Here is a 26962-nt window from a genome sequence, read left to right as displayed (position 1 = left end):
AGCAAAATGTCAAAATATTTATAGGACCTATGTATTTGCCCACACATTCTCTTTTGCTATAAAAGAGCATCTAGTTTACTATGTCTGAATTAGCTAATAACTTATTCATTAACATGTGAGAACAATTCCTCATTATAATATTTGTATTAGGAAATCCACTGTTTGAAGGGATTTCAGGGAAGTTTCTTTTCACTTCCTCTGATAAAATCTTGGATAAAAAAATGTTTTCTTTTTTCTGCCCTCCTGCTTTTATTTCTAAAAGTGAAAGAAGTTTAGGAAAGGTAGAAACCCGGCCATCCATTCACAAGGACAAAGTCACTTTAGCAGCTCTAGGTTTAGCCACAGAAAAACTACTCAGCTTCTAAGAACCAGGCAAACAATTTCCCACATTGGCAATTTGGCATCAGTACAATGTTGAGGAAACTTTCTCAACTCAGCTGAGAAAACTCAGGAAAGACCAAATGGAGGAACAGAGGACAAAGTTTTATGGTCTGTTGGGGATGTGCCAAAGAATATCAGATAATAGATGAAATGCAGTTTGTCATTTACCCCATTGGTTTCAGGGGCACACTGTGCTCAAAGCTGTTTCAATGGAATGAGTCACTCCTTGCAGAATCCACCACAGCTCAAGTTTAATCAGGCTTACAACAGCTTAGGAGAAAGCATAGCTATGTCCTCCCATAAAAGATGGGCCAGCTGAGGTAGCAAAGCATTAGAGGAAGAGCTATGGGTTACGTTGATAAGGAGAGAACCGGGGAATGGCACTCATGGAAGTCGGGGGTAGGGGGAGGTATACTCAGGGGAGAGGGAAGTAAAGCCTGTTGAGCAGCCCATAGAGATCTCATGATTAGGGAAAGAGGTGGTCACTCTTTGGTCACTGAAGTCCAAGGCTCATGGATCGAACATGTGACAAGGCTCAGAGACCACTTTCTGCTGCTACTGCTTACTGCCAGGCTCGTCCTCACTGTCTTCCCCCAGAGGAAATTCCCTTGTGGGCTTCTGAGTTGCACATATCCGGGTCTCCATGGGGCAGTCCTGGCTCAGAATTGCCTGAAGCAAGAGTCAGGAAGAGAAATTACTGCATATATTTTACCAGTCTCCCAGTTCCCTTCCCTCACTAGCTTACTCAAGTCTAGTATTGTTCGGGAAAGGCTCAAGAAATGGGGTAGGATTCTTTTTCTGCTTCGTTTACAGGCACAGGCCTCCCAAGGCACCTAGGTGTAGCAACTCTAGTCAAGAGAAATATCTGGAATGCTTTTAATTGAATCTTAACAGTGGAAATACAAGCTATAGCAGGGAGTCAGATGAAACTGGAACAATCCCCTATCAGACCCCTCTGTCTTCTTCCATCCCTTTGAGCAGCCCCCATATCCATCACTAAGCACCCTTAGGGTGCTCACGCTGCAATAAAAGGAAAGTATCTTATTAACTAAAATCATATGTTGTGGTTCTCTTCCCCGGGTTTTTTACTTTAAATGATGACCTGGTAAAGATAATGGCAGACAAAAAAAAAAAATATATATATATATATATATATATATGTATATATATAATGGCAGACATGAATTAATGAATTAATGAATGAATTAGCTTGGTGGAATTTTGCCTTCTTTGCGGAAATAATTTGGTAACTCATATTTTGCTAGTAACTAAAGTACAGGATGCTTTTGATGGCCCCCGCACCTAAGCTTCTCATTGTTCTTCTTTACTTAGGACCCTTTTTAACCACCTGATGTAAGAAGCAAAGTGGTTATATAGAAAAGGGAAAATAAGGAAGAAAACAAAGGAAAGATAAAGGTGAAAATTAGATCAGAAAACATGGCAAAGCAGAAAAACATTCAAAGAGGGAGGAAATGGCATAGGATAAAAACAATGTGAGAGAGATATGGAAAAAAAAAAAAACACCCCAGATTATTATTTTTTTAGCAGCAGTCAGAGCCCCTTACCAGCTTTTCCGCCTTGGCTGGGGGGCTTCTCAGGTAGTAACAGAGAGGAGCATACATGATGTTGATGACCCCAATGATGACCATAAGCCAGGGGAAGCCAATGGCATGCACAATGGCTCCCCCAGTGGATGGGCCTGTGAGGAATAAACCAAATTTACCAGTATTTATTGAGCCTTGATCACATAGAAGACACCATGCAAGGGGCAATAGGTGACCCAGAGGATGTCCTGAAGTCAAATATCTCCAGAACCTTAGGAGAATCAGCCTTCTGACTCTATTTCCAGTTGGTAAACAGTAAACAAGAGAAAATGGGAACCAGGTCCTGGGTGCTCCCTTCTCCCCTGCCAACATACCTATAGCAAAACCCATGCAAAAAGCTACATCAGCTATGGCATAGACACTCCCATACACCGAGGTATGACGCAGGTCCACCAGGTGTCCCATGATGGGCATCACAGAGGAATCCACCATACCTGTAGCCAGAGGAAACAGGACACTGTCAGCTCTACTCACAGTCCCTTCCCTTTTTGTGGCATCTTTCCTTATTCTCCTTTAGTCTTTTTCCTGCTATCCTCCCACTCAGCACTGACACCTATTCCTGGTAGGAGTTAGAAGTCCACATCTTTGCCAGCTGCCCTCCTGCTCCTTCTGCCTTTTCATATACCTCCTCTTATCTGACCCAAAGCCAAAATTCAGGAGGTTCTTATCTCCTTTAAAAGTACTCTTACCTATGGAAAAGCCAAGTCCTGCATTGGGGCCAATGAGACCAAAAATATTATAAGCCAGAGGAACCTGCAACAGGGAAGGGAGAAGAGTTCATCAGGAGTCCAGCTGAATCACCACAGAAACAAAGGGTTTTCATATGAAATGCATTTATTAGCCATGTGCTGTGTACCACATGTATTATCTATCTGGATTCTCACATCTCCTTATGAAGAAGAATCTTTACCTCCAATTTAAAGATATGAAAGCTAGATTGGTGCCATTTGGATTAAACATCCTATCCAAAGTTAAGATCTAATAAGTGGCAAGATTAAGTCTAAACCTCAAATTTGACTCCATTATACTATAACAGTGCTTGAGCTTCTGTTGAATGAGCCCTCCCCCTACTTTAACCACCGCCCACCCCCCTGCCCCAGACATACATTTCTGTCCTCACTATTCATTGAATAGTGTTTCCTCCCTTTTCTATTAGGAACATTCAAAGGTTTTAGTTAAATTCTAACTTGGTAGCCACTGGAGCAAGACAAAATACACCAACAACGAATTACCCATAATCTAGAGGGGCAGGTGGCATGTTTGGGGTGATATATCAGCAAGCTTGTGAAACTCATTATTTTGCCTTACCAGTGCTCCACTGAGAGCCTTCCTTTCCTCTTTTGCTGATTCCTTACCTCCCTCTCTCCTTGAGCATCTGTTACCTACACCTGCCCCAAAACATTAACCCCTCAGAGGTTTAAAATACCACTTAGATATTAGTGGCTAAACACAATTTTAAGGATTATTCCCAAGGGGTATTTATATTTTACCAGCAGTTGTCTTAAGATTTACTGTGGGCTCACTATGTGTCAGACACTGTTGCTATTTATATGGACAGCCCTATGAAATGCTAACAGAATCCTCTCTACACAGATGGGGATACTGAGCAAAAAGAGGTGACATATCTAGCTCAAAGTCACACGAGCAGTAAGTGGAAAATCTGAGAATGAATGTGGAGCTCATGTTCCTGATCAGGACCTCCAGCCTTTCTTGAACACTGTATTCAGTGCTTTACAGCTCTAGTCTCATCTCCCTCAAGCCTAGGAGACAATTGTGCTGATGATTCCCATTATGGAGAGGAGAAAATGAAGGTTTAGAGAGCTTGAAGGGGTCTCTTGAAAATAGGAAAGCTCTTCTTTCTTTCTTTTTATACCAAATATTCTGGCACCAGAGCCTGCAACTCAGATGATGGTTCCCCTAGGGTCCTGTCATGGTGGGATGAATAAATTAAGTCATAAAATTCATCACTCTGTTGGCCCCAGAAATAGATACCAACTTGGATAGTTTCATGTGCCCATACATAGGACCTCAGACCTCTGGCTACAGCTGCCCCAATTACACTTCCTCCCTCCTTCCCTCCTCCTTTAATGGGATGCCTGATGGCATCTCTCCCAGTTCTCAATTCCTACCTATGCGGAAACAGTCCTGCCAACAATCATTGCCAAGTTAACCCTCTGTTCATTTTAAAGAAAATGGTCTTTAAATGTCTCTCTCTCTCTCTCCTAGACTTATACTTACACAAAGCAAGCTGGTACCTATAACCATCATCCCAATCATGGAGCAGAGCCACCTGGAAGAAAAAAGCCATCAGCAAATAGTGCTAAAGGGAAATATTCCTACCACCCCTAATTCCAGGAATCCCTTAGGATGTGAGAAGATGAAGACATCTCTATATGACTTGTTAATAATCAGGTGAGAGATCTTTCCCTGTTTTTTCATTGCCTTCATCTATTCCAGGCTCCATATCTCTTTCCATAGTAGAAGCAGAGGAGGTGCAACGGAACATATTATTTCTTCCTCTAGAAGAGGAATCAACTTACTCAGAATGTACTTGCCCCTTGGTAGTAACCCTCAAACTTAATGCATGCTACTCCCAGTTCACACTATATCTCCCCTATTCATATTTTTTTCTGGTCTTCAAGGTTCATCTCAAAAGCCACAGAAAATACCATACTTCTTTCCTTTTCTGACTTCCTATAGCAGGGGTTTTAAGAACTTATTTTTTAAATCTTTATGCTGAGCTCCAAAGATAAAATTAAAGCTGTTCTCACTGTAGTTGAACAGAATCCATACTCATATTTTTAGCCCTCAACATTTTCCACTTGATGGCCTCTGATGTCCCTCTAGAACTCTCTAGGGATCTATGGAACACAATCTGATAACCACTGCCCCCAAAGTACTGAGCTTTCTCATGACTGTTCTCTGTGGGGTTATTTTAGTACTTCAACTAGACAACAAACAACTGGAAATAAAGGTTGTCCCTCACAACCAGCTCAGGGCCATCCTTTCTCTATATTGTCCTCACCAACTACCCACCCTCATCCTCCCTGTGGGCAGCTTTTATCTATGTGTACTTGTTCTAAACTTTAAATATCAGAGAAGCTGTTCATTATCCTAAGCTCAGGGACAACCTCAAAAGGCTCTCTCATCCTACATTCTTTTTATTCTCCACAGATTCCCAGGTTACATACCGACCCATCTTGTTTGCCAACACACCAAAGAGGTTGGTGCCAATGAGGTAGGACACACTGGCAGGCAAAAAAGCTAGACCTGTGGAAAGACAAAGGTCCTCATCTTAGGACATTCCCAGTTAACTATTATATAATTTATTTCCTACAATACAGTTAAGTCCCCCTATTACCTTCAAGGACCCCAAGCCACTTTGTTTTGTGGTTTGGAGATCCTTGTGCAAACCCAGAGAAGTTGACGTAAGGCTCTCACCTCCATTTTCCTCAGGAGTAGGGCTTTGTTTAGCTTTAATACAATGTGTTCCAGGCTCCCCACTTAAACTTCTTGAAGAATGGCTCTAATGAGCCATTCTCATGTATAAAATCCTTTTGATTATCATCACAAGATCATCAGCATTAGAGAGAGAAATAAATATATCTTGGGACGTGAAATTCCTGCCTTGCTATTCACCTTTCTTTCTATTGCTCTGGTAATGATCTTGGGTATGTTACTAAATCTTTCTGAGCTTTGGTATATACATCTGGCAAAAACAAAGCTATGACTCTATCATACCAATTTACACTGAGAAGTAAATTGTATAATGTATGTAAAAGTATTTTGTAAACTGAAGCACCAGCTACATTGCTTTCTTTCACTGTAGAGCCAGGTGGTTTAGATCATGGGCTTTGGAGCCACACAGTTTTGGGTTCAAACTAGTTTCGCTACTTTTTAGCTCTGTGACTTTGGGCAACTTACCCTCTCTGAGTCTCATTCATTCATTCAGTTTACTTTTAATGAGCTTTTACTATGTCTCAAGTGTTCTAGGATTAGAGGGGGTAAATAAGATAGACAAAATCTTAGCTTTTGGAGAGTTTACATTCCAAGAGAGGGGAGCCAGAAAATAATAAACACACAAACAAATGAATGAAAAAAGATAATTTTGTAAAATGATAAGTTCTGTGAAGAAAATTTAATGTGGTGACATGGAAGTGACCAGGAACAAGGCTAACTTCAGTTTGGGAGTTGAATGCTTTTTTGAGGATATGACATTTAAACTGAGATTTGCGAATCAAAGCAGAGCATTCAAAGCAGGGGGAAAAAAACACATCTAATGGAAATACCTTAAAGAAGAAATTATTTGTCTGTTATAGGAAAAAAAAAGGAAGTCCGTGTGGCTGAAACACAATGAGCAAAGTGAAGAGTGATAAAAAAAAATGTAGGTCTATGGGGGAATGGGTTAAGTGGGTAATGGGCATTAAGGAGGGCACTTTTCAGGATGAGCACTGGGTGTCATATGTAAGAGATGAATTACTGGGTTCTACTCCTGAAGCCAAGGCTACACTGTATGTTAACTAACTTGAATTTAAGTAAAAAAGAAAGAAAGAAAGAAAGAAAATATAGGCCTAGAATTTGGGATTTATTCCAAGTGCAATGGGAAACTTTGGAGGGAAACGACATATTTTAATTTACATTTTTAAAAATCCTCTGGGGGGCGCCTGGGTGGCTCAGTTGGTTGAACGTCCGACTTCAGCTCAGGTCACGATCTCTCAGTCCGCGGGTTCGAGCCCCGCGTCGGGCTCTGGGCTGATGGCTCAGAGCCTGGAGCCTGCTTCCGATTCTGTGTCTCCCTCTCTCTCTGTCCCTCCCCCGTTCATGCTGTGTCTCTCTCTGTCTCAAAAATAAATAAACATTAAAAAAAAGTCCTCTGGTTGTGGTTAGAAGAATGGGATCACAGGACAAGCATGGAAGTCAGAAGATTATTTGTAGAACCCAAGAGTAAAGTGACAATGCTTCAGCTTAGAGGTCACAATAGAAAGAAGTGAATAAAATCAGAGGTGTTATGGTGGTAGAGTCAGTGGAATTTTCTGTCGGATTGGGCATGGGCATAGTGGGAGTGAGGGAAAGAAAGAAATCAAGGATCACTCTTTTTTGTCTTACTTAATTTGGTGTACTACTTAATTTTGTCTTACTTAATTTGGTAGAGGAAGAGCTTGGGGGAAAAAAACATGAAAGGTTTGAAATGTGTATTAAATATCCAACTGGAGATGTCAGGCTGTGAACATACAAGTCTAGACTTCCAAGGACAGATCCTAAGCACAGATATAAATGTTTGACTCATTGGTTTATACATGGTTCTTAAAGCCATAGGGAGGGCTGGGATCACCTCTGAAATATCAGATAGAGAAGAATAGAAATCCAAGGTCTGAACCTTCAGGGACTCTTAACTTTAAAAGTTAGCAAAAGAAGAGGAGCTAACAAAGGTAATAAGAAATAGCGAAAGAAGTGGTTGAGAAGGGATGGAATGCAGAAAAAGAAGTAGAAGAAGAAAGAAGAGGAAGAGAAGGAGAAGAAGGAGGAGGAGGAGAAGGAAGAAGATAAAAGAAAAAAAGGAGGTGGAAGAGGGAGTTGAGCGAGGGAGGAGGAGAAGAAAGAGATGGAGATGGGGGGAGGAGGAAGAAGAAGAAAAAGTAGTAATAGTGGTGCTGGGGGCAGGTGGGGGTGAGGGTGGTGATGGTGGTGATAGTGGTGGTGGTAGTAGTAGTAGTATTAGTTGTTGTGGTTGTAGAAATAGCAGCAGTAGAAGTAGCTTGGCCTCTGAAGGAGTTGGGATGCTTCAACCATAAACAGAAGGCAACGAATGTGGGTACAAGTGCAGGGAATATGTGAGTTCCTATCTCATTGCTTCTATTTTCTCAATGAATAAGAGAGGAGAAGGATGAAGGTAAAGGAATCAGGGTACAGAGGAAGTTTGAGTGGATAAGGGTAAAATTATCATTTCAGAAAGTTGGAAGGAGAACAAAACTGGGGACTTAGAAAAATGTTGTTGGGTAATATGAAAACCTACTTCAATTTTTGTAAAGTAGACTCCACAACCAGCAGTGAGCCCAATGCGGGGCTTGAACTCATGACCCTGAGCTGACATCAAGAGTCAGACACTTAACCAACTGAACAACCCAGGTGCTCCTATGAAAACCTACTTTAGATTTGTAGCCATAAATATAAGGTTAAACTGAGAGCCTAGTTGTGTGTTTTCCTACAGCCCCAATCCACTACTCATGTGCAGACAAGGAGTGGGAAAACAGATTGGCTTAACCAGAATTAATGCTGTGCCAGCTGACAACCCTATAGGGAGAGAAAGGCAAAGGAATTAGCAATGCTTTCAAAGGAGTAACATCATGATGGAATCCAAGCTGAGTAAATGAATTAGTGAGGATATGAGAAATGATGGAAATAGGAAAAGAATTGAGGCCAATGGATTGGTGAGCTTAGAGTAGCCAAAATTTGTTGATATGGAGATATTAGAATACCTGAGCAGGGAATATGTAAGTTGATAACCTGAAAGCTTGGAATTTAAATTTCAAAGGTCATACAATTAAAGGTTTTATTGGTTGAGGTGGAGAGGAGAAAAAAATTGCAAAAGATTATTGTAAGAAAGTAGATTAAGGAATAGGCCAAGATGTTGGTAAAGTTCTCCACCTGGATATTGAAGCCACCAAAAGTGGCTATAGGTGTAAAGGATAAAAGAATTTTAACCAGGTATTGACAACGTTAATGAATGAGAATGGGTAAGTAAGGGGTCAATAGGTGATTGCAATGAAGAGAGGTAGAGGAGGGTATAATATGATGACATGATCTTCAAGGGAGTTTGGGTCTTTGAAGGAGAATTAAGAAGAAATGATCCAGCAGCAGCAAAAGTAAGCAAAGTCTAGAGGAATGTGGACTTCCATCAAGAGGGCTGGGAAAGAGTGTTCTCAGGAAACATTAGGGTTTCAGGGCAAGAGAAGATGAAGGAAGTGTTTGGAGAAGAAGATGAAGGCACTGGGACACATGTCAATGACAGGAGGTTCTACAAAGCCAGGGAATTTTTGGAGGGGAAAATAGGAAATGGGTAAGATTAAGAAATTTCTTTTTTTAAATTCAAGTTAGTTAACATACAATGTAGTCTTGGCTTCAGGAGCAGAACCCAGTGATTCATCTCTTATATATGACATCCAGTGCTCATCCCCAAAAATGCCCTCCATACTGCACATATGAGATATGGTGTTAATAATAATTCCCACCAGATGGGCTGGTTGTGAGCTTTGAGATAATGTATGCCAACCATTTTTCACAGTGTCTGGGACACAATAAGTGCCCTCAGAGCACCAGCCTTAACTGTTAACATCATAACCAGTGAGTAGCAGGATCAGGACTTGAACCCAGGCCTTCTCCTTCCGACTTCCTGTGTCTCCACTACCCATACCAGTGGTGTGAGAGCACAGATGGCTCTGGCATAAGGGACTGTAGAGAATGCAGTGTGAGTTTCTTCAAGTCTCACTAGGCTCTCTATGCCTTTCTGTAGCTATATGAAGCAGTGTTGCCTGATGGAAACTGTCATGATGATTACAATTAAACCCAAAATACAACAATTCACCAGTTACTGGTCAACGGCTTGTTTGACTTTAATATTCTCTTCAATGGGGTGAAAGTGAAGCATATCTTAGTGTATTTGTCTATTTGTACAGGGCAGCAAAACTTTACCCAGTTGTTTATTTTTAATTGCTTTTAAAAATTTAAAAGTATACCTACTCCATTTTTTACCTGAGATCTGGAAATGAGCATCTCTAAGAATCCCACTAGCCACTTAAATACATCTCCTTAATATTGCTTTGAATGACATGGAATTTTCTAAATGAGATTTTCCTCAACTAACGTGGCTTGTTCTTTAGGATCTGGGTATAGGTTGCATTTCAATAGTATTTTGTGCAAAATAGGTGTTACAAACTATATGTCTACAGACAAACATATATTTTTCACAGCATATCTTCAAAGGAGCAGGAAATTACACATATCTGTGACTGTCTAAATAATTTCTAGAAAAATAATGATGAAAATAATAATTTTTATTTGCTGAGTATAACTATCCTGTATTCTATGTACTATGCTAATCCCTTTAGAATACATAGATCTATTTAATCCTGAAAACAACCCTGAAAACATCTCCCTTTTTACAAATGGAAAAAAAAAAGTGGTGTGAAGTGGTATGAAGAGGTTAAATAACTTATCCAAGGTCACAACCAGTAAGTAATCAGGATTCAAACCCAAGTGGGCCTATCTCCAAAGCCTGCGCTGTTTCCTCCACTTAGAGTGCTGGGTCACTTAAAAAGTGTCCGGTCACAGACTACAAAGCACCCTCAAAACTGCTGTCTCCAACTCCTAACAACCATGAGAGGTTGTCTCCATTTAGTGCAATATTTTTCAGTGTGGTCACTGATACCACATCAACATCACCAGGAAACTTATGAAAATGCAAACTTGATTCTGTCGAATTTCTGGGTGGGGCCCAACACTCAGAATTTTAATAAGCTTTCCAGATGATGTGAGACTTTTTGAAGCTAGACTTACAGATGCAGATAGCATTGAGGAAAGTTGTAAAGGATGGTGGGAGACAAAGCCTTATTGGTGTTTTGACTTACTCTCCAGAGGGCTTTCTGCTGCAGCCTCACCTCCATAAGGGACTGTGTGGAATCAGCCCAGTGAATTTCTTTTGGTGTCACTAGCCTCTCTATGCTTTTCTGTACCTAGAGGAAATAGTGGTCCCTAAAAGAAACTGTCATGACAATTACAGTTAAACCCAAAGTCAACAATTCAGCAGTTATTGAAGGCTGGTTCGCTTTTCTCTCCTATAGGGTGAAGAAAGGCTGAAGAGGAGTTGTTCTGAGCTGTATTTGCCTACCTGCACCAAGAGCCTGAGCCAGCAGAGCCTTGGAGCAGAGGATACTTTTCTATTACAAGCACCAATTCAATTAATTGTCATGGTCAGAGGTAGTCGCAGCCCAGAAAAATTCAATTTGAGGCTAGGAGTGCAGCTTGGAGCCTTGCTTAGAATTGTCCCCTAAAAAATTAGATTTAGTGCTTTTTATCGTATACTGAATTTTATCAGATTCATATCAACTTCCCCTCTGGTCCCATAAGCTTCTCCTCTCCAGTGACTGAATGACATGTAGCCTTCTATGTTCCCTTTTCTTAGGCTTCCTGAACCTAAGCTCATCTAAGCTCAGATGAGTCATGAGTACCTCTCACCATGAATCAGAGGAGGCTAGAGGCCTTTCACAGAACAACATACTCCATAAACACCTTGTTAGAGGTAAAAAGATAGCAAAAGGGTAATCTAGAGGAAGGAGAGTTGAAGAGAGAAAAGTGTGGATGTTAATGGTGGTGTATATTAATATTCCACAGGTGCAAAGCATTTCTACAAATTATAACATGTATTCCTCATATTACCCTTTGAACTAGACAATATTCTGATGCCCTCTTCAGAGATGAAAAAAATTATTCTCAGAAAATTGATGTGGTTTGCATAAGTTTGCATAGCCAATCAATGGAGCTGAAATGAAAACCGAGGTCTTTTGACTAAAAATTATTGATCATTCTATGACTTAGCTGGGCATGTTGACTCCATAGCCCCTCTCAATCCCTCCCACCCCGCCCATCTCAGGATGCTTCTTGGAGGTACTGCCTGGCCACTCAGGCTCAATTTATAAGTATGGAAAGAGAAAATACAAATAAAAAAAAAAAAGAAAAGTGGTGACAAAGGAAGCACATTGTGACCCTGAAGACCTGGACCTGATAATGCTTCTCAATTACCTGAGAAATGGCCATGGCACACACCTCTGGCCAAGCCCAAGTTGGGGAATAAGGTCACTTACCTAACTGCCACTCAGGGGAACACATGGTCTGCATCATCCAGATGGGCAGTGTGGGCTCCAGCATGGCCACTCCCATGTTAGCAAAGCAGAGGGAGCCTGGAGAGACATTTCTGTGAGCCCCCATGGCTACCCTGAAGCCCGGACTCTTCCTATCCCAAAGGGAGGCATTGTCAGCTTACCTGCAGCCACCAGGATATAAGGGTCTTTGAGAAGTGTAAGGAGTGGAGTCCCCTTGGCACTCTGAGAACATGCACAACAAAAAAACATCCATTTGTACAGTGTACATATCTCCTATTTTCATAGAATCTGAGAATATGCAGACAGAACCTTAGAGACCATCTATGTCTGCTCCTTTACTGAAGAGAGCAGACACACAAGTTAAAGGAGATAAAGTGACTTGCCCAATGTCACAGAGTCACCTGGCAGTTTCCCTCCTGTGTGTAAGACAGACAATGTAGTAGTCATAAAGAGTAGGACAACATATTCCATACATGATTCCTGCCTTCAAATGATCATCAACCATATGAGAGTGGATTGTCAGCAAGACCAGCTTTGGACAATGGATGTCTGGACTTCTGGTCTTGGGCCTTACCACTAGATCTCACTTGCATTAATGTTTGCCCTGGGAGAACCACAGGCAAAGTACTGAATCCCAAAGGTGAACACAGAGGTGATAACTTAGAAAGCTTCTAAAGCATTCTGAATGCTTTATTCTAACCATTTTGAGCCATACTAGACAAGTGTAGCAGAAAGTGTTTGAATATCTAGATTAAAATGTGAGTCTATGGACACCTGGGTGGCTCAGCCTGTTAAGCGTCCAACTCTTGGCTTTAGCTCAGGTCATGGTTTTGTGGTTCTTGAGTTTGAGCCCTGCGTTAGACTCCACACTGATGTGCAGAGCCTGCTTGGGATTCTCTCTCCCCCTCTCTCTCTCTGCCCCTCCTCTGCTCATGCTCTCTCTATATACCAAAATAAACTTTAAAAAATAAAAATAAAAATAAAATAGAGTTTTAAATATTCAGTTCTAACTTCTGTCTACCCCAGCAAATTTTTATTCCAGCTAAACTCAGTCATTCCATCTTCTTCCCATTCATTCAGTGGGTTATTTTTGCCTAACTAACTTCATGGTTATTTTTTCCTAAACTATCTTCCTTCTCTCTACAGGTCCAAATCATCCAAATTCTACCCTTCTTCATAGTCAATCTTAAATAGCTCCTTCTTTTCCACAGTATTCCATGACTCAGTAGCTGGAGCTTCTCCCACTTTCAAACTTCCTGAATTCTGTGCCTTAATCCATGGTGCTAACTACATCTTATCTTGTAATAGAATGAATAGTTTTGGTATGATAATCATCTGTGCATACACACAGGGGTGGATTGAAATATTCAGAGATATTAAAACTAAATATATGATTCAAATTAAAGAGACAAACCTAAATCATAAAATACACATAAAGAAGTCCAATAAGCCCTTTGGCCCAAAAATTCCACCTCTAGAAATTTATTCTATAGATTACTTCCAATGTAATTAAAATGCATATACATAAAGTTATTAATTGTAGCACTATTTATAATTGCAAAGTACTAGAAACTACCTACATGTTCAAATCTATGAGATTGAATAAAATATGGTACATGCACAATGGCGTTTCATACAGCCAGAAAAATAATAATTGAATTTTTTGCATATCTGTAACATTACCATCTAAGTCAAAATTATTGAAAAAGATATTAAAGGAAAATAATTTCTCCTCTCACAACACTTTTGACACTGAATGTGGGAACTTTCACCAAGCAACTCTTCAGTTCTTTGTGGGCACCAATTGGTTGTCCTAGAATGTAATTCAATTCTGACACTAAGTACTTGGAGTTAGCACAGACCCCACAGATTAACAACTTGGTCCCGCAAGACTGCCCCCACTTCATATCCCAATTGCAAGTAGTGTGTTCCCATATTACCCACACTTCTGTCTGATGTGGCTATAAAATCAAGGTTTTTAGATCAAACTTTCCCACATTTTTTGTATTTACTTGTCTTTTATTCTATGTGGTTTGATATGAATTTCTCAGAGCCGTCTTTGGCTTGGGGTCAGACAAATACCAACTCTGATATTTAATCATGATAGGATGATAGTGTGCAAAGATGCTCTTGGTGGAGAGATTGAACAGCATCTAAAGTCTTCTCTAGCTCTGAGGTGTTATAACCATGAATTCACAGGTCCCAATGTCATTGCCTCTTGTTCTGAGTTCATATATATAAATTCTGTAATGTTTCTTTCATTTTTCATAAGGTCCTTCCTCCATCTTTGTCCAACATCAAACCAGACTCCCTCACCATCCCCAACATTACCCTAAATATGGAACTATCTTGGAATCCAGATATAGTTCTCACTTTCCATCACTCCACTCTTCTTCACCTTTCTTCTTATGGTTTGACAGGGATGATCTAGGGAAGACTGGGTCTCAGCACTTAACCACTCTATATATCCCTTGGCAATGGAGCTTGGTGCCCTCTTACCTCAGGAGAGACTTTGGAAGGCTGTAGGATACACAGCTGGAGTGCTAAGAAAGAAAGAGGCAGAGAAAGAGATAGTTTAGTTTGTCCACTGATTATTTGGAAACTCCAGTAACAGCCATACTGCTATCATCACCCTATCATGTAGAGATCTAACTCTCTGAATTTCTTCCTTCTTTCCAAGAATGGGGCAGTCCTTGATTTTTCAAGTATGTCAAGACTGACACCATAGCAGAGTACATTGCCAACCTGATTTAAGCTATCATCTGTCTGATGATCTCTTATGGTGACTTACCTCCATTTAGTAGTGCCAGAAATGCCAATATAAGGAAGGGTGAAGACCTCCCAACAAACACATACATCACACTTCCAAAAGGAGCTCCCACTGGAAAGGAAAAACATATTTCAGAGGTAAGGGTCAATTCCTAGTTGGTGTGATTTGTCCACATATATCCAATGAGATTTACCAAAGCTCTCCTAGGCACTGAGCTCCACATGAGGTTCTGGGGATTCAGAGATGAAGAAGACCTGGTTCCCAGGGGCTTACTTCCAAATAGAGAAAATGCATGTGATTGGGGTGGGGTGGGATGACCCAAATAATTAGAACATGGTGAAAAGTAAAGTTCAACAGGAAAGTTTCAATCTACAAAGTGCTGTGTAAACACAGTGCAGTGAGTTCAGGTGGCCACAAGGGCTTTGTCAAGTGGATAATACAGGTGGGGAAGAAGCATAAGTGAAGAACATTGAGGTGTCATAAAAGAGACTGTAGTTGGAGAAGAAATAGAATGAAGTAAGTTCAGTGTTCAGTCACTAGAATGTGAGTATTTGGGAGAGAAAGAGTAGAGGTGGGGAATGTTGATGCCAAATAGTCAAGTGCCCCATATATCCAGATAAAGCATGTATTTGGCCTTGTGAGCTATGGAGAAACATGTTTTTTAGCAGGGAAGAAATGCCACCAGCTCTGGGCATAGGACATTTTTTCTGGTGGCAACTTGGGGGAAGAAAGGAAGGTGAACGAGATCAGGCAGTAGGCTGGTTCCAATTGAGATGTGATGAGGAACCAACCTTGAGGAAGTGGTTATACAGAATATACTGGGCTTATCCATTTGAGAGTGAGAAGTGATAAAGGAGACCAAGATGAACCAAAATTTTAGCTTGGGTGGGAAAATGGATATTAACAAAGAACAGGGTTTTTGTTCCCTCTTCTCCCATGGTTGTGGTGGGAGGTGGGGTATGGACCAGGGAACAGACCTTTGGTGTTTTTCCCTCAATTAGATTGCAAGGAGGGGAGAAACAATGTGTGAGGCTTCTTACCCATATCCCCTCTGTCCTAACATTGTGCTTGGCATGAAATAAGTGCTCCGTAAAATATTTGACTTGTTGGACTAGTCAAATGAATCATATGAGAGATGAACCTCAAAGGAAGTATGTTACAGCTTGGGTTTTTAGGCCAGAAAATGTGAGTCTATATCCTGGCACTGGCATTTTCTGTATGTGTAATCTTGGATGGTTGCTTAAACTTTTTAGTTCTCATCTGTATAATGAAGACAATAATTCCTCCTTTATAGTGGTGTGATGACTAAGAGAGATTATGTCTGCAATATATTTAGCACAAAATCTGTCAAGGAGCTCCTTTCATTTTGAGAGCACTAGCCATGTGTGGAAATGGAGGTGAGACAGTGGCTGCTAACATGTGTATATTTGCTCAACTTGAATAGACTAGGTTTCTGGACCATTCCCAGGCCTTCATGGGCTATTAAGCTTCTTAAGGGGAAAGAGACTTTGCCTTTTTTGGGAAACATTTCAGAAGGACTCCACATGTAATTGGACAGAAAAGGGAAAAAAATACTGTCTTCCTTGAACTTAGAAACACCTGCCTCCTGGAGCCATCTTCAAAGAGTATGCACTACCCTACCCTCTGAACCTAGATTTGGGTCCAGGTTATGCTTACTTAGCACTCCCAAAGCCAGGCCCCCCAAGGCAATTCCCATGGCATGCCCTCTCTCATAGTCATCAGTGTAGACACTTGCCAGCATCCCAAGACCTGAAAGAAGAGTTACATAATGGAGTTAGCATACAGGAGCCCTCTGTCTGCCTCTTTCACTGAATTCTTGGTCTATTAGTTCTTAGTCTTCTATCCCTATTATATCTTCAGGGATCATCTTACCTAGAGTTCCAGTTTGAGGGTTTTTATAAAACTTAATGCATAGTACTTTATAAATACTGTCCTCACTGGTCCCCCAAACTCTCACATTGCTGTCTCCTTCTGCTCACAATATTGTTGGAAGTGTAAAAGTCTCTGGGAAGGGTAATATAGAATACCACTGTCCATTGATTCTGCATTTCATTGCATTTTATCATTCCCTACCTTATTTTCCTGAAGGAATGTATATGAAGTAGGTCAAAAAAGGAAAAAAATCTATAAACACAGAACACTATTCTATTCAATGGAGGTGCTCAAGGAAGACATAAACAGAGTATCTGGAAGACAGCATGGGTTGGGCTTTCAGGTCAGTTATTCACGTGAAAAATGGCATAAAATATCTACTTCATAGGATTACATTAAATGTTGTATTTGATGATACTTTGCAAAGTGTGATAGGGTTACTGGTAGTAGTCACATTATTCTTTCTATAAAATGTTAAGAGGGGGACAGAGAAAAGACCATAGAGTAGCATTAAATACAAACCTGGCCTACTGCATGGTCTTACTGAGCTTACTTGGACCAGAGATGGCTATATCCAAATATTATCAGAGGAAGTTATGTCAGGCTTAGGTATTTATAACACTGCCAATAACTACAATTATATTGTTTTTTTTTATTCTTTTAATGTTTATTTATTTTATTTTTGAGAGGAGGGGGAGGTGGGGGGGGGTTGGGAATAGAGAATCCCAAGAAGGCTCCACGTTGTCAGCATGGAACCTGATGCAGGGCTTGATACTACAACTGTGAGATCATGACCTGAGCCAGAATCAAGAGTTGGACACTTAACTAATTGAGCCACCCAGGTGACCCAATTGTCTTGTTTTTGAATCATAATTTCTTCCTACTAGGATACTTTCTTATCTATTCATATAAATCTTATAGAGTCTGAAGATGGTAAGAGATGTATAGGTGTGTGTGTTGTGTGTGTGTGTGTGTGTGTGTGTGTGTGCATAAGATGTCAGTATTACCTGCAACAGAAGAAAATGAGGATCCAATGCCTTGAAGGGTTCGAGCCACAAAAAGTAGGGTATAGGTACCAGAAAAAGCAAACACTGAGTAAAGAGAACAGCAAGAATGCTCCAGTTAGCAAATTGTCTTTATCCCTGGCCACCAGAAAATATGCCCATGATATTATAGATATAAGCCACTAAATATATGTTTTAATAAAGCATGATCACTGCTCTCTGTTTTTGGAGTTGTCTTTCTAATCTCCTATACCTTATTTAGGATTTAATTTTCATTGACATGAAAACTGAGAAACCACAGAGACATAAACCAATCCACCACACAGTGGATGGAAGGCTGGATTTCCACATTTCCTGTCCAAAGCTCAATATCCTGTCCATTGGAATCATGGCTGTCCAAAAACTTTAATGCCTTTAGATCCTACTTCTCAATCCTTTATATTCAACACCCACATTTGACCTTTGCCATTGTTGGGCTCCATTGGGTCATCTAAAGTGAGGGACAAAAGCTATGTGTAATTGAAGGACCATTGGCATTGGGTAGAAAATAATATCTTGTGATCCAATCAGGTATTTCCTCTTATTTTACCTGGAAGATCTTTTAACCAAATCAAACCAGTGAGTATGTGTTAAGTAATACCAAACACACATCTATCATATACAGACTCTGTAGCAGATGTGAAATAAAGAAAACATCCAGTTCATGCCCTTTAAGAGGTTCAGCCTACTCAAGACTAGCATACAAAAAACTGAGTACCAAATAGGAATACATTATCAAAAACTAAATTACAGGGTGTTGGTGGTAAGCTTGGTAAATCTAGACATGTCTCACCTCCATTTCAGGACAATTTCCCTGAAAGAAAGAAGACTCTCTCCCAAAGTATTTGAATCAGCAGAATTTGAATCCATTTACCCTTTCATTACAGATGTGTTTGGTTGTTTGCTGTCTTATAATTTTCTCCCATTACTTCCTGACGTGATCACAGTCTCTCAAACTTGCATGGACTTGGTTTCTCTTTGCTGGCTTTCTAATGCCTTCTCCTAAGCTTTCTGATTTTCAGTCTGTTCAAGGTTGGCTATTCCTATTTTCTTTGAGAATGGAGTTACCAACTTGTTACAGTTTGCCAAAGACTTTGCATTCTGGAAGGCCCCTGAATCTCAGGCAAAATAGAATGGTTGGTAACCCTATGTAGGAAAACCAAAACAATTTCTTTCTCACTTTGCCCCCAAACATGGTCTGCCATTTCACTCCTAATTACATTAAGCATAGGTCTAAGCTGGAGGCCCTTAAGGGTAGTAATGGGCATCAGCAACCTCTTTTCAGTATTTAAAAAACCCTAAAGAGATGCCACATAAAATTCTGTAAAGACCAAACATTTGCTAGAATTAGGCCAATTCAGTATAGCAACACTGGTTATAACATGGAAACAATAATTATTATTTAATTGCAGAGAATCAAGCAAGGACCTTATACTAAAGAGTTTGGGATACTATAGCATTATCTTATTTTGCAGGGTGCTTGTTTTATCTCCCCAGACACACATCATAAACCTCTGGACTGGAACCATGTCATTTCATTCTTTAACTCCCCTCAATGGCTTTTGCCATCAAGACATAATATGTGTGCTCTACAAATTTTTTTGGTGAGAATTATGGTCTCATTTGATAAAACAGAATCCTATTCATTTTTAATCTATTATGTGGCATGGACTGAGATTCTACAAGTTCAATAAACATTTCTAACTTGAATTTCTTCATTTTCTTTTATTTAGCTAGAATTTTCACAAGTAAGCTGCAGTTCTCAGAACTTCACACATCAAGCTTCTGCTCTTTGCAGCTTTCCAACCCTGAATGCAACAAATTCCCGTTAAGCACTGGTTGATAAGAGTTAAGCCCTATGCTGTAAGGGAAGAAAACTTGAAGAGGGGCAATAGAAAAAGCAGAAAAGTAACAAAAAGGTGACAAGAAAAACAGGAGAGAGAAGGAAATAATGTTACTGGAAGCAGAGTAAGCAGAGGCAAGCTACCTTCTCCTGTATTAACCTCCCACCCCCCTTCATTCCTTCTTATTTTAATTCTCATGGTCAATTTCCAGACATATTTTGTTCACTTACTGTTTTTATTCCATCTCTATTTTATTAGAACATTTATATTATACTGGATAGACTGTTTTTCTTTTTCTTGTTTTTTTTTTAAACAAAATTATTTCTCTAAGCTATAACCTTTAATGTCTTTACTTGAAGGCAGTAGACTCTTTGGTATTATCCAGTTGCTATTGTCCAATTTAGATTCTTTGCTGGTGCCCCTTTACCTTTGTGTATCAAAATACTACAACATTTCCCCAAATATGGGAGGTTTGTACTAAACTCATTCAAGGGACTACTGATACACACACACACACACACACACACACACACACACACACACACTATAGCCCACCTATTTAAAAAGTATTTACAATTTTCCCCAGCTGATGGAAGCAAAGCGTCTTTTCTTCTATAGCAGAATATACAAATTCCAAGTAGAATGATTTGCCACTACTGCTCTAGTCCCCATATCAAAAGCAGCAAAATATTTAAATCAGTGTCAGGCTATTTAGATACTACCTAGCTAGCTTGACCCTACTCTCTTTTTTGTAGTGCATGTGATAAAATCAAAGGTAATCAATGAATGAAATAAAAGATGAAGCAAATTACTTACTAACTGTGGAGAGAAACAGGATAACAAAGCCAACAAACATGGGGATGTGATATCCAATCCTAAAAGAGAATTAAAAAGAAAAAGATACAGTCCCAATAGGCATCCATATACTTGGACTATATATTTTTTTCTTATAATTAGGAATAGAAATGCAGTTATTGAGTGCATGGAAAACATGTCTCTGAATGCAAGCTTAGAGATGAATATGACATATGAATGTGTATAAGCAAATAAACAAATATGCAAATTTACCCAGAGACCAGGGCCAAAATCTTTTTTTCCAGGAAGGATGCCCTAGTCAGAGTATATATCCCTTTGAAAAATCAGGGCAATCCCAAACACTTCTAACAAACCAGTGTTCTAGATTGCAGTAGTCCTGCCTTTGAGATATGTTCCAGAGCACTGAAATAACATCAACAGTATACTTCTGACCACTGGTTCTTTTCTTGGTACTCAATAGTCATTACATCATTAAGAAAATTTGAGCTCCATGGGATTTCATCAATACCATGTTATCCTTTGGGTAAACAGCTGACTCCCCAGAGATAGACAAGTGAGTTCTTTTCTTCCTCTAACTACCTTTATGATACCACAGCCCATCCTCTTACTTCTGAGCCAGTGAGTACCATGTAGAGCACTGAACTTATTGAGATACCTGTTGATGAAAGGTCCCACGAATGGGTTGACCAGAAGTTGAATCAGAGCCTTTGAAGCAAACAGAACCCCAACCCGTATGTTCTCTTCCTCCAGAAACTCTGTGCCTTGCAAGCAGTTGTTTTGTTGTGCTGGGATGGCTTCAGTGACTAGAGGAGGGATGGTACCAGAAGTGCGATCTGTCCATGCTGTGCCACTGGGTGCACTTTCTTTAATAGCCATGGTGTCATTTCCAAAGAAGGAGAAGATTGTGGAAAAGGCACGAGGAGTAAGGACATGCTGGGAAACTGTGGTGGTGCCAAGGTGCAGAGGAGTGTTGATTTCTTTGAACTCTGTGGCATATAGGAAGTTGGGTACAATGGGCACTGAAAGTCAAGAAGGACAAGTCATGAGGGCTAAGGATACTTTTTAATGCTAATTGGTTCAAAGACATTACTATAGGCTCTATATCATGCTCCATGTGACATGATTTGAAGCCTACTAAAAGACTGTGCCATCCAAATTATCCTTTTAGATTAAGTAAATTCCAACTAACATAAAATTGGTCACATTACTCCTGGGTTCTGTATGGGCCAGTCACCTACTCACTAACATTTATTTTTAATCACAAAATCATTATTTATGGAGTTTTCACAATTTTTCTCAAACATACATACAGAGAGTGGGGAAATTTTCAACTCACCAGATGCTCACTTTCACAGCTGAGGTTGAACAAGGCAAGCTTTGTCTTACTGTTTCAGCTTTCATACAGAGATGGCAAAGAATGGAGATGGTAGGGTCAGGGAGGTATAGTGCAAGAAGGTCTAGCTCTGGGATCAGTTGGACAGAGCTTGAACCCCAACTTAGCATCTATTAGTAGGGAAGTCACAGAACACTTCTGAACCTCATTTACCTTTTGTGTTTTTCAAGTCCACTCACTGCTAAATTTTAGCAGGGTGTGTGCTCCCTGCTGGAGCCCAGAGCAGATTAACCCCCAGGGCAGAGACATCCAAACATACCCACTACAGTAAGTAGCATGTTGTCCAGGAGCAGAGCAACAAACACCACCACCAGTACCAGCTTCCGGGACTCTCTCCTCTCCTTTAGCAACTGCTGAGGAGCATCCCAAACTATCCTGAGCATGGTGAGAGCTGGGCTGAAGGTGTCTTCTCCAGTTTCTTATGAAAGGTCCTCTTACAGCTATAGGTCTTCTGCAGCCTTTACAGAAGAGGGGAGAAATCCTGCCCAGACAAGTGGAACTCACTATTAAAATAAAAAAGTGCAAATAGTTGCAGATACTAGAATGGTATTTGAACCATTTCCATGCCTGTGTCTCTGTTCACTTATACATCTCAACAATTCTACTGGGTTCCTGGAATGCCTTATAAGAAAGCACTGCTTACCAGCTTTTTATATCTGGAATTCTACCTAGCATATTTTTTTCTTTTTTTCAAATTTTTATTTAAATTTTTATTTGAATTCTTTATATATATACATATATACATATTTAAATATATAATATATTAAAAATATAAATATTATTTTATTTAAATTCTACTTAGTTGCACTAAATACAGTACAATGTTGGTTTCAGGAGTACAATCCAGTGGTTCATCACTTACATACAACACCCAGTGCTCATCATAACAAGTGCCCTTCTTAATACCCATCATCCTTCTAGCTCATCCTCCACCCACCTCCTTCCATCAACTCTCAGTTTGTTCTCTATGAGAAAGAATCTGTTATGGTTAATTCCCCCTCCCTTTTTCCCCTTTCCCATATGTTCATCTTTTTGTTTCTTAAATTCCACGGATGAGTGAAATCACGGTATTTGTCTTTCTCTGACTGACTTATTTCACTTAGCATAATACTTTCTAGCCCCATCCATGCTGTTGCAAATGGCAAGATTTAATTCTTTTTAAAAAATTTTTTAGGTTTATTTATTTATTTTGAGAGAGAGACCACAAGCAGAGGAGAGACAGAGAGAGATGGAGAGGGAGAATCCCCAGCAGTCTCTGCACTACCAGTGCAACACCAGGGCAGAGCCTGATGCAGGGCTCAAACTCACAAACTGTGAGATCATGACCTGAGCCAAAGTCAAACGCTTAACCAAATGTCAAACTGAGCCACCCAGGTGCCCCAAGATTTCATTCTTTTTGAATTCTGTGTAATAATCCAGTGTGTGTGAGTGTGTGTGTGTGTGTGTGTGTGTGTGAGCGTGTGTGTATCACATCTTCTTTATCCATTTATCAGTTTATGGACATTTGGGCTCTTTCCATAGTTTGGCTACTGTTGATAATGCTGCTATAAACATCAGGGTGCATGTGCCTCCTTTGAATCTGTATTTTTATATCCTTTGGATAAATACCTAGTACTGCAATTGCTGGATCATAGGGTAGTTCTGTTTTTAAATTTTGAGGAACTTCCATACTGTTTTCCAGAATGGCTGCACCAGTTTGCATTCCTGCCAAAAATGCAAGACGGTTCCTCTTTCCCGATAGCCTCATAAACACCTATTGCTTCTTGTGTTATTAACCTTAGGCATTCTGATAGGTGTGAGGTGGTATCTCATCATGGTTTTGATTTGCATTTCCCTGATGATGAGTTACATTGAACATCTTTTCATGTGTCTGTTAGCTATCTGGATATCTTCTTTGGAAAAATGTCTATTCATGTCTCTGCCCAATTTCTAATTGGATTTTTGTTTTTTGGGTGTTGAGTTTGAGAAGTTCTTTATAGATTTTGGATACTAACCTTTTATCACATATGTCATTTGCAAATATCCTCTCTCATTCCATAGGCTACCTTTTAGTGTTGTTGATTATTTCTTTTTGCTTTGCAGAAGCTTTTTATCTTAAGTTCCAGCAATTCATTTTTGCTTTTGTTTCCCTTGTCTCTGGAGACATGTCTAGTAAGCAGTTGCCATGGCTGAGGTCAGAGAGGTTGCTGCCTCTACTCTTCTCTAGGATTTTGATGGTTTCCTGTCTCACATTTAGGTCGTTCATCCATTTTGAATTTACTTTTGTGTATGCTGTAAGAAAGTGGTCCAGTGTCATTCTTCTGCACTTCACCGTCCAGTTTTTCCAACATCATTTGTCGAAGAGACTGACTTTTTTTCCATTGGATATTCTTTCCTACCTGTTGAATATTAGTTGACCATGCGGTTGTGGGTCTATTTCTGGGTTTTCTTATGTTGCATTGATCTATGTGTTTTTGTGCCAGTACCATGTTGTCTTGATGACTACAGCTTTGTAACATAACTAGAAATCCAGAATCATGATGCCTCCAGCTTTGCTTTTTTTTTTTTTCAGGATTGCTTTGGCTAGTCAGAGTCTTTTGTGTTTCCACATAAATTTTAAGATAGAGATTGCATTAAATAGATTACTTGGAGTAGTATATACATTTAACATGTTTGTCCTTCCAATCCATGAGCTCAGAATTTGTTCCATTTCTTTGTATCCTCTTCAACTTCTTTCATAAGTGTTCTATAGTTTTCAGAGTACAAATCTTTTCCTTCTTCAGGTAGGTTTATTCCTAGGTATCTTATGGTTTGGGGTGCAATTGTTAATGGTATCAATTACTTGATTTCTTTTTTTTTTGTTGCTTCATTTGTTTGGAATTCTACCTAGCACATCAAGCAGACTCTAGCTCTATTCACCTAACTCTCTTTGTCACATGTCAGACATTTGCCTATCACTTCAATGGTTTATATTAATATCTGAGGACTACTTGTATTATCACTTGTTTAATCTTTTTCTCTAAATCAACTCTTTTTAAAAATCAAAATACTGTTGTTTTAAGAAATAAATATGCCATACAAAAGAAAAGAAAAAAGTATGGTGGGGTTCCTGGGTGGCTCAGTCAGTTAAGCATCAGACTTCGACTCAGGTCATGATCTCACTGTTTGTGGGTTTGAGCTCCACATAGGGCTTTCTGCTGACAGGACAGAGCCCACTTTGGATCCTCTATCCTTCTCTCTCTCTCTCTTTCTCTCTCAAAAATAAACATTTGAAAAAAAATATGGTTTATGCCTATGTACTAACCCAAAATTATAGCCTATGGTCTGTACCACCCCAAAATATCTCATGTGCCTCAACCTGACCTAGACCAACACTGTCATCTCACAGATGAGAAATCTGAGACTCAGGAAGTTAGGACATCTGTCTCAGGTGACACAATTAGTATTAAACTGTAATAATGCTCCAAGCTTTTTAACTTGCAGGATTATATTCCACCATCTTCCCTTGCTCTGTGGTACTTGAAGCACTTCTATTTTGTCTGAGCTATAAATCCCTGCTCAGAAAGTTGTGTTACTATGTGTAAATAAAATACTGTCATAGCTAGTTCTTTCCTTAGGATTTCATATCATTAATCAGCATTAAGTCACAGTATTTTTTTTAAACTTCAGGTAATAACAGTTTCTGGGAATACTTTTATTTTTGTGTGTGTGGCTTCTGTTGTGGTATCAACAATGACAATTATATAAATTTTAAAATATATTACTGTCATGAAATATATCAGGCTCTAAAATTATGTAACCTTTGATTTGGTAACCCCACTTCTAAGAGCCTATCTTAAAGAAAAGATCAAAAGTGCACCCAAAGATTTATGTTTAAAATTATTAATTGCCAAATTATTGATATCAGTGAAAAAATAAAACATTTTAATGGTGGAATATAAATAGCTCTTAAAATCATTTTTTTTCAAATGATTTTAATGACTTAGAAATACAGTTAAAAAACAAACTGTATTTGCAGCTTGATCTTAAGTACATAAAAAATAAAAAATGTGCATATTTTGAAAGATTAGAAAGATACACACCCAGTGTCAGCTATTATAATCACTGCTTAAATTATTTTCTTTTTGCTTTTCTATAATTTCTAAATATTTTAAACTATTTTCATAATATAAGAAGTAAATAATTTAAATGATTATCACTGGAGTTCAACAGTGGGCCTCAAATGTTGGGAGTATCCTAAGTACTGAGCTACTCTGTTCTGTTCTAAGACCAGAGCTGAGAGAAAAACATCATCCATATGACAGTTCTAATTGACCAAGAGGTTCCCCCACTGAACCAAATTCCCAGATAAGTTTTAACCAGAAAATGCATGCAATCATTTAAGATCCTTCATTTCTCTATATAAATAAGGTATTTCTAAATACAAATTTAACCTGGGATACATAAGGAAAAAAATAAGAGACTAAGAAAAAAAAGCAATAGAAAACTACATGTAAAATGGAATAAGTACTATATGGGCAGATCAAAAAATATATAATGAAACCAACAAAACCAAATCAAGAATTTGCCAACCAATCGTAGTAAACTTAGTTTACTAGGGAATTTTAGTCAAAATTCTTTGTTGAGGACGCAAATTATAAGGAAGGATTAAATGTGTTCAGGAAGAGAAACATCTTACCTTAAAGCCCATCTTTTGTGAGGTACTCAAGGAGTTATTGGCAGCTGTTAGCTGTTCAGCAGGGACTCTGTTCTCTGAGTAGATGTGCTGATGTATTTATTGCCACCTGTTATCTGAGGATGTCATGTGAGCCCTTTGTCCACAAAGATTTAATTGGAACCTCCAACAGGTTTCATTCAGACCCTTTGTTCCCTGCAGTCAGAAGCAGGAAGGCAGGACTAGAGAGGATAAAGTGAAGGGGAAATTATCCTATGCGAAGATGGACTGGGCTGTGTTGTTTTTCCTCTGTGCTTATCTATCATTGAACTAATTAACTCTTGCCTGGATCTGAATGTAAATTGGAAGATAGAATGAAGCCACAGTACAGCTCCTGTCCCTTGCTACCTAGTCAAAGAGACTCCATATACCCCAATTGCTTTCTGGAAAGAAACAAATCCTGGAACACCCACAGGATCAAAACAAAAAACAAAAAACAAAAAACAAAAACAAAAACAAAAACTATGCAAGTTGTTCTCAAATCATAAAAATCCAACTTCTATGGCTTCTGTAAAGACATAGTTCATGCTGCCATTTTTTGCATAAAGGTGCTAGCTGATTGCCAGGCACATATTGGCCTTCAGTAAATATTTCTTGGATGGATGACTGAATGAATGGCTACATGAGAGAGTTTGACTCACTGTGGGGTC

General features: G+C 39.4%; 1 protein-coding gene across 3 annotated transcripts; it reads right to left on the bottom strand.

Moving 5' to 3' along the window:
* Positions 1–696: 696 nt before the first annotated feature.
* SLC18A1 (solute carrier family 18 member A1) lies at positions 697–22002 on the bottom strand. Of its 3 annotated transcripts, XM_043562455.1 has the most exons (15): positions 21879–22002; positions 20882–21245; positions 20227–20285; positions 17531–17614; positions 16308–16400; positions 14652–14741; positions 14360–14403; positions 12022–12082; positions 11843–11938; positions 5177–5255; positions 4224–4275; positions 2675–2738; positions 2300–2419; positions 1947–2080; positions 697–1050 (listed from the first exon to the last, which is right to left on the bottom strand). In XM_043562455.1, exons 1-15 carry the CDS (start codon positions 22000–22002, stop codon positions 937–939), a joined length of 1578 nt encoding a protein of 525 aa, XP_043418390.1. In that variant the 3' UTR covers positions 697–936. The 3 variants fall into 3 exon arrangements, with proteins under 3 accessions (XP_043418390.1, XP_043418404.1, XP_043418396.1); XM_043562469.1 differs by lacking the exon at positions 1947–2080; XM_043562461.1 differs by lacking the exon at positions 11843–11938.
* Between the last annotated feature and the right edge of the window lie 4960 nt (positions 22003–26962).

The sequence above is a fragment of the Prionailurus bengalensis genome, chromosome B1 (genome assembly GCF_016509475.1).
Source record: "Prionailurus bengalensis isolate Pbe53 chromosome B1, Fcat_Pben_1.1_paternal_pri, whole genome shotgun sequence".
Lineage (NCBI taxonomy): Eukaryota > Metazoa > Chordata > Mammalia > Carnivora > Felidae > Prionailurus > Prionailurus bengalensis.
Note: the sequence above shows the minus strand (reverse complement) of the source record. Positions and strands in the feature narration are given on the sequence as shown.

Excerpts from the sequence above, each read along its gene's own strand:
- SLC18A1 (XM_043562455.1), bottom strand. The coding sequence starts at position 22,002 with ATGCTCAGGATAGTTTGGGATGCTCCTCAGCAGTTGCTAAAGGAGAGG. Across the intron at positions 11,939-12,021 it reads TTATATCCTGGTGGCTGCAG|GCTCCCTCTGCTTTGCTAAC; the intron begins GTAAGCTGACAA and ends ATGTCTCTCCAG. Across the intron at positions 1,051-1,946 it reads CAGCCAAGGCGGAAAAGCTG|GCAATTCTGAGCCAGGACTG; the intron begins GTAAGGGGCTCT and ends CTCTTGCTTCAG.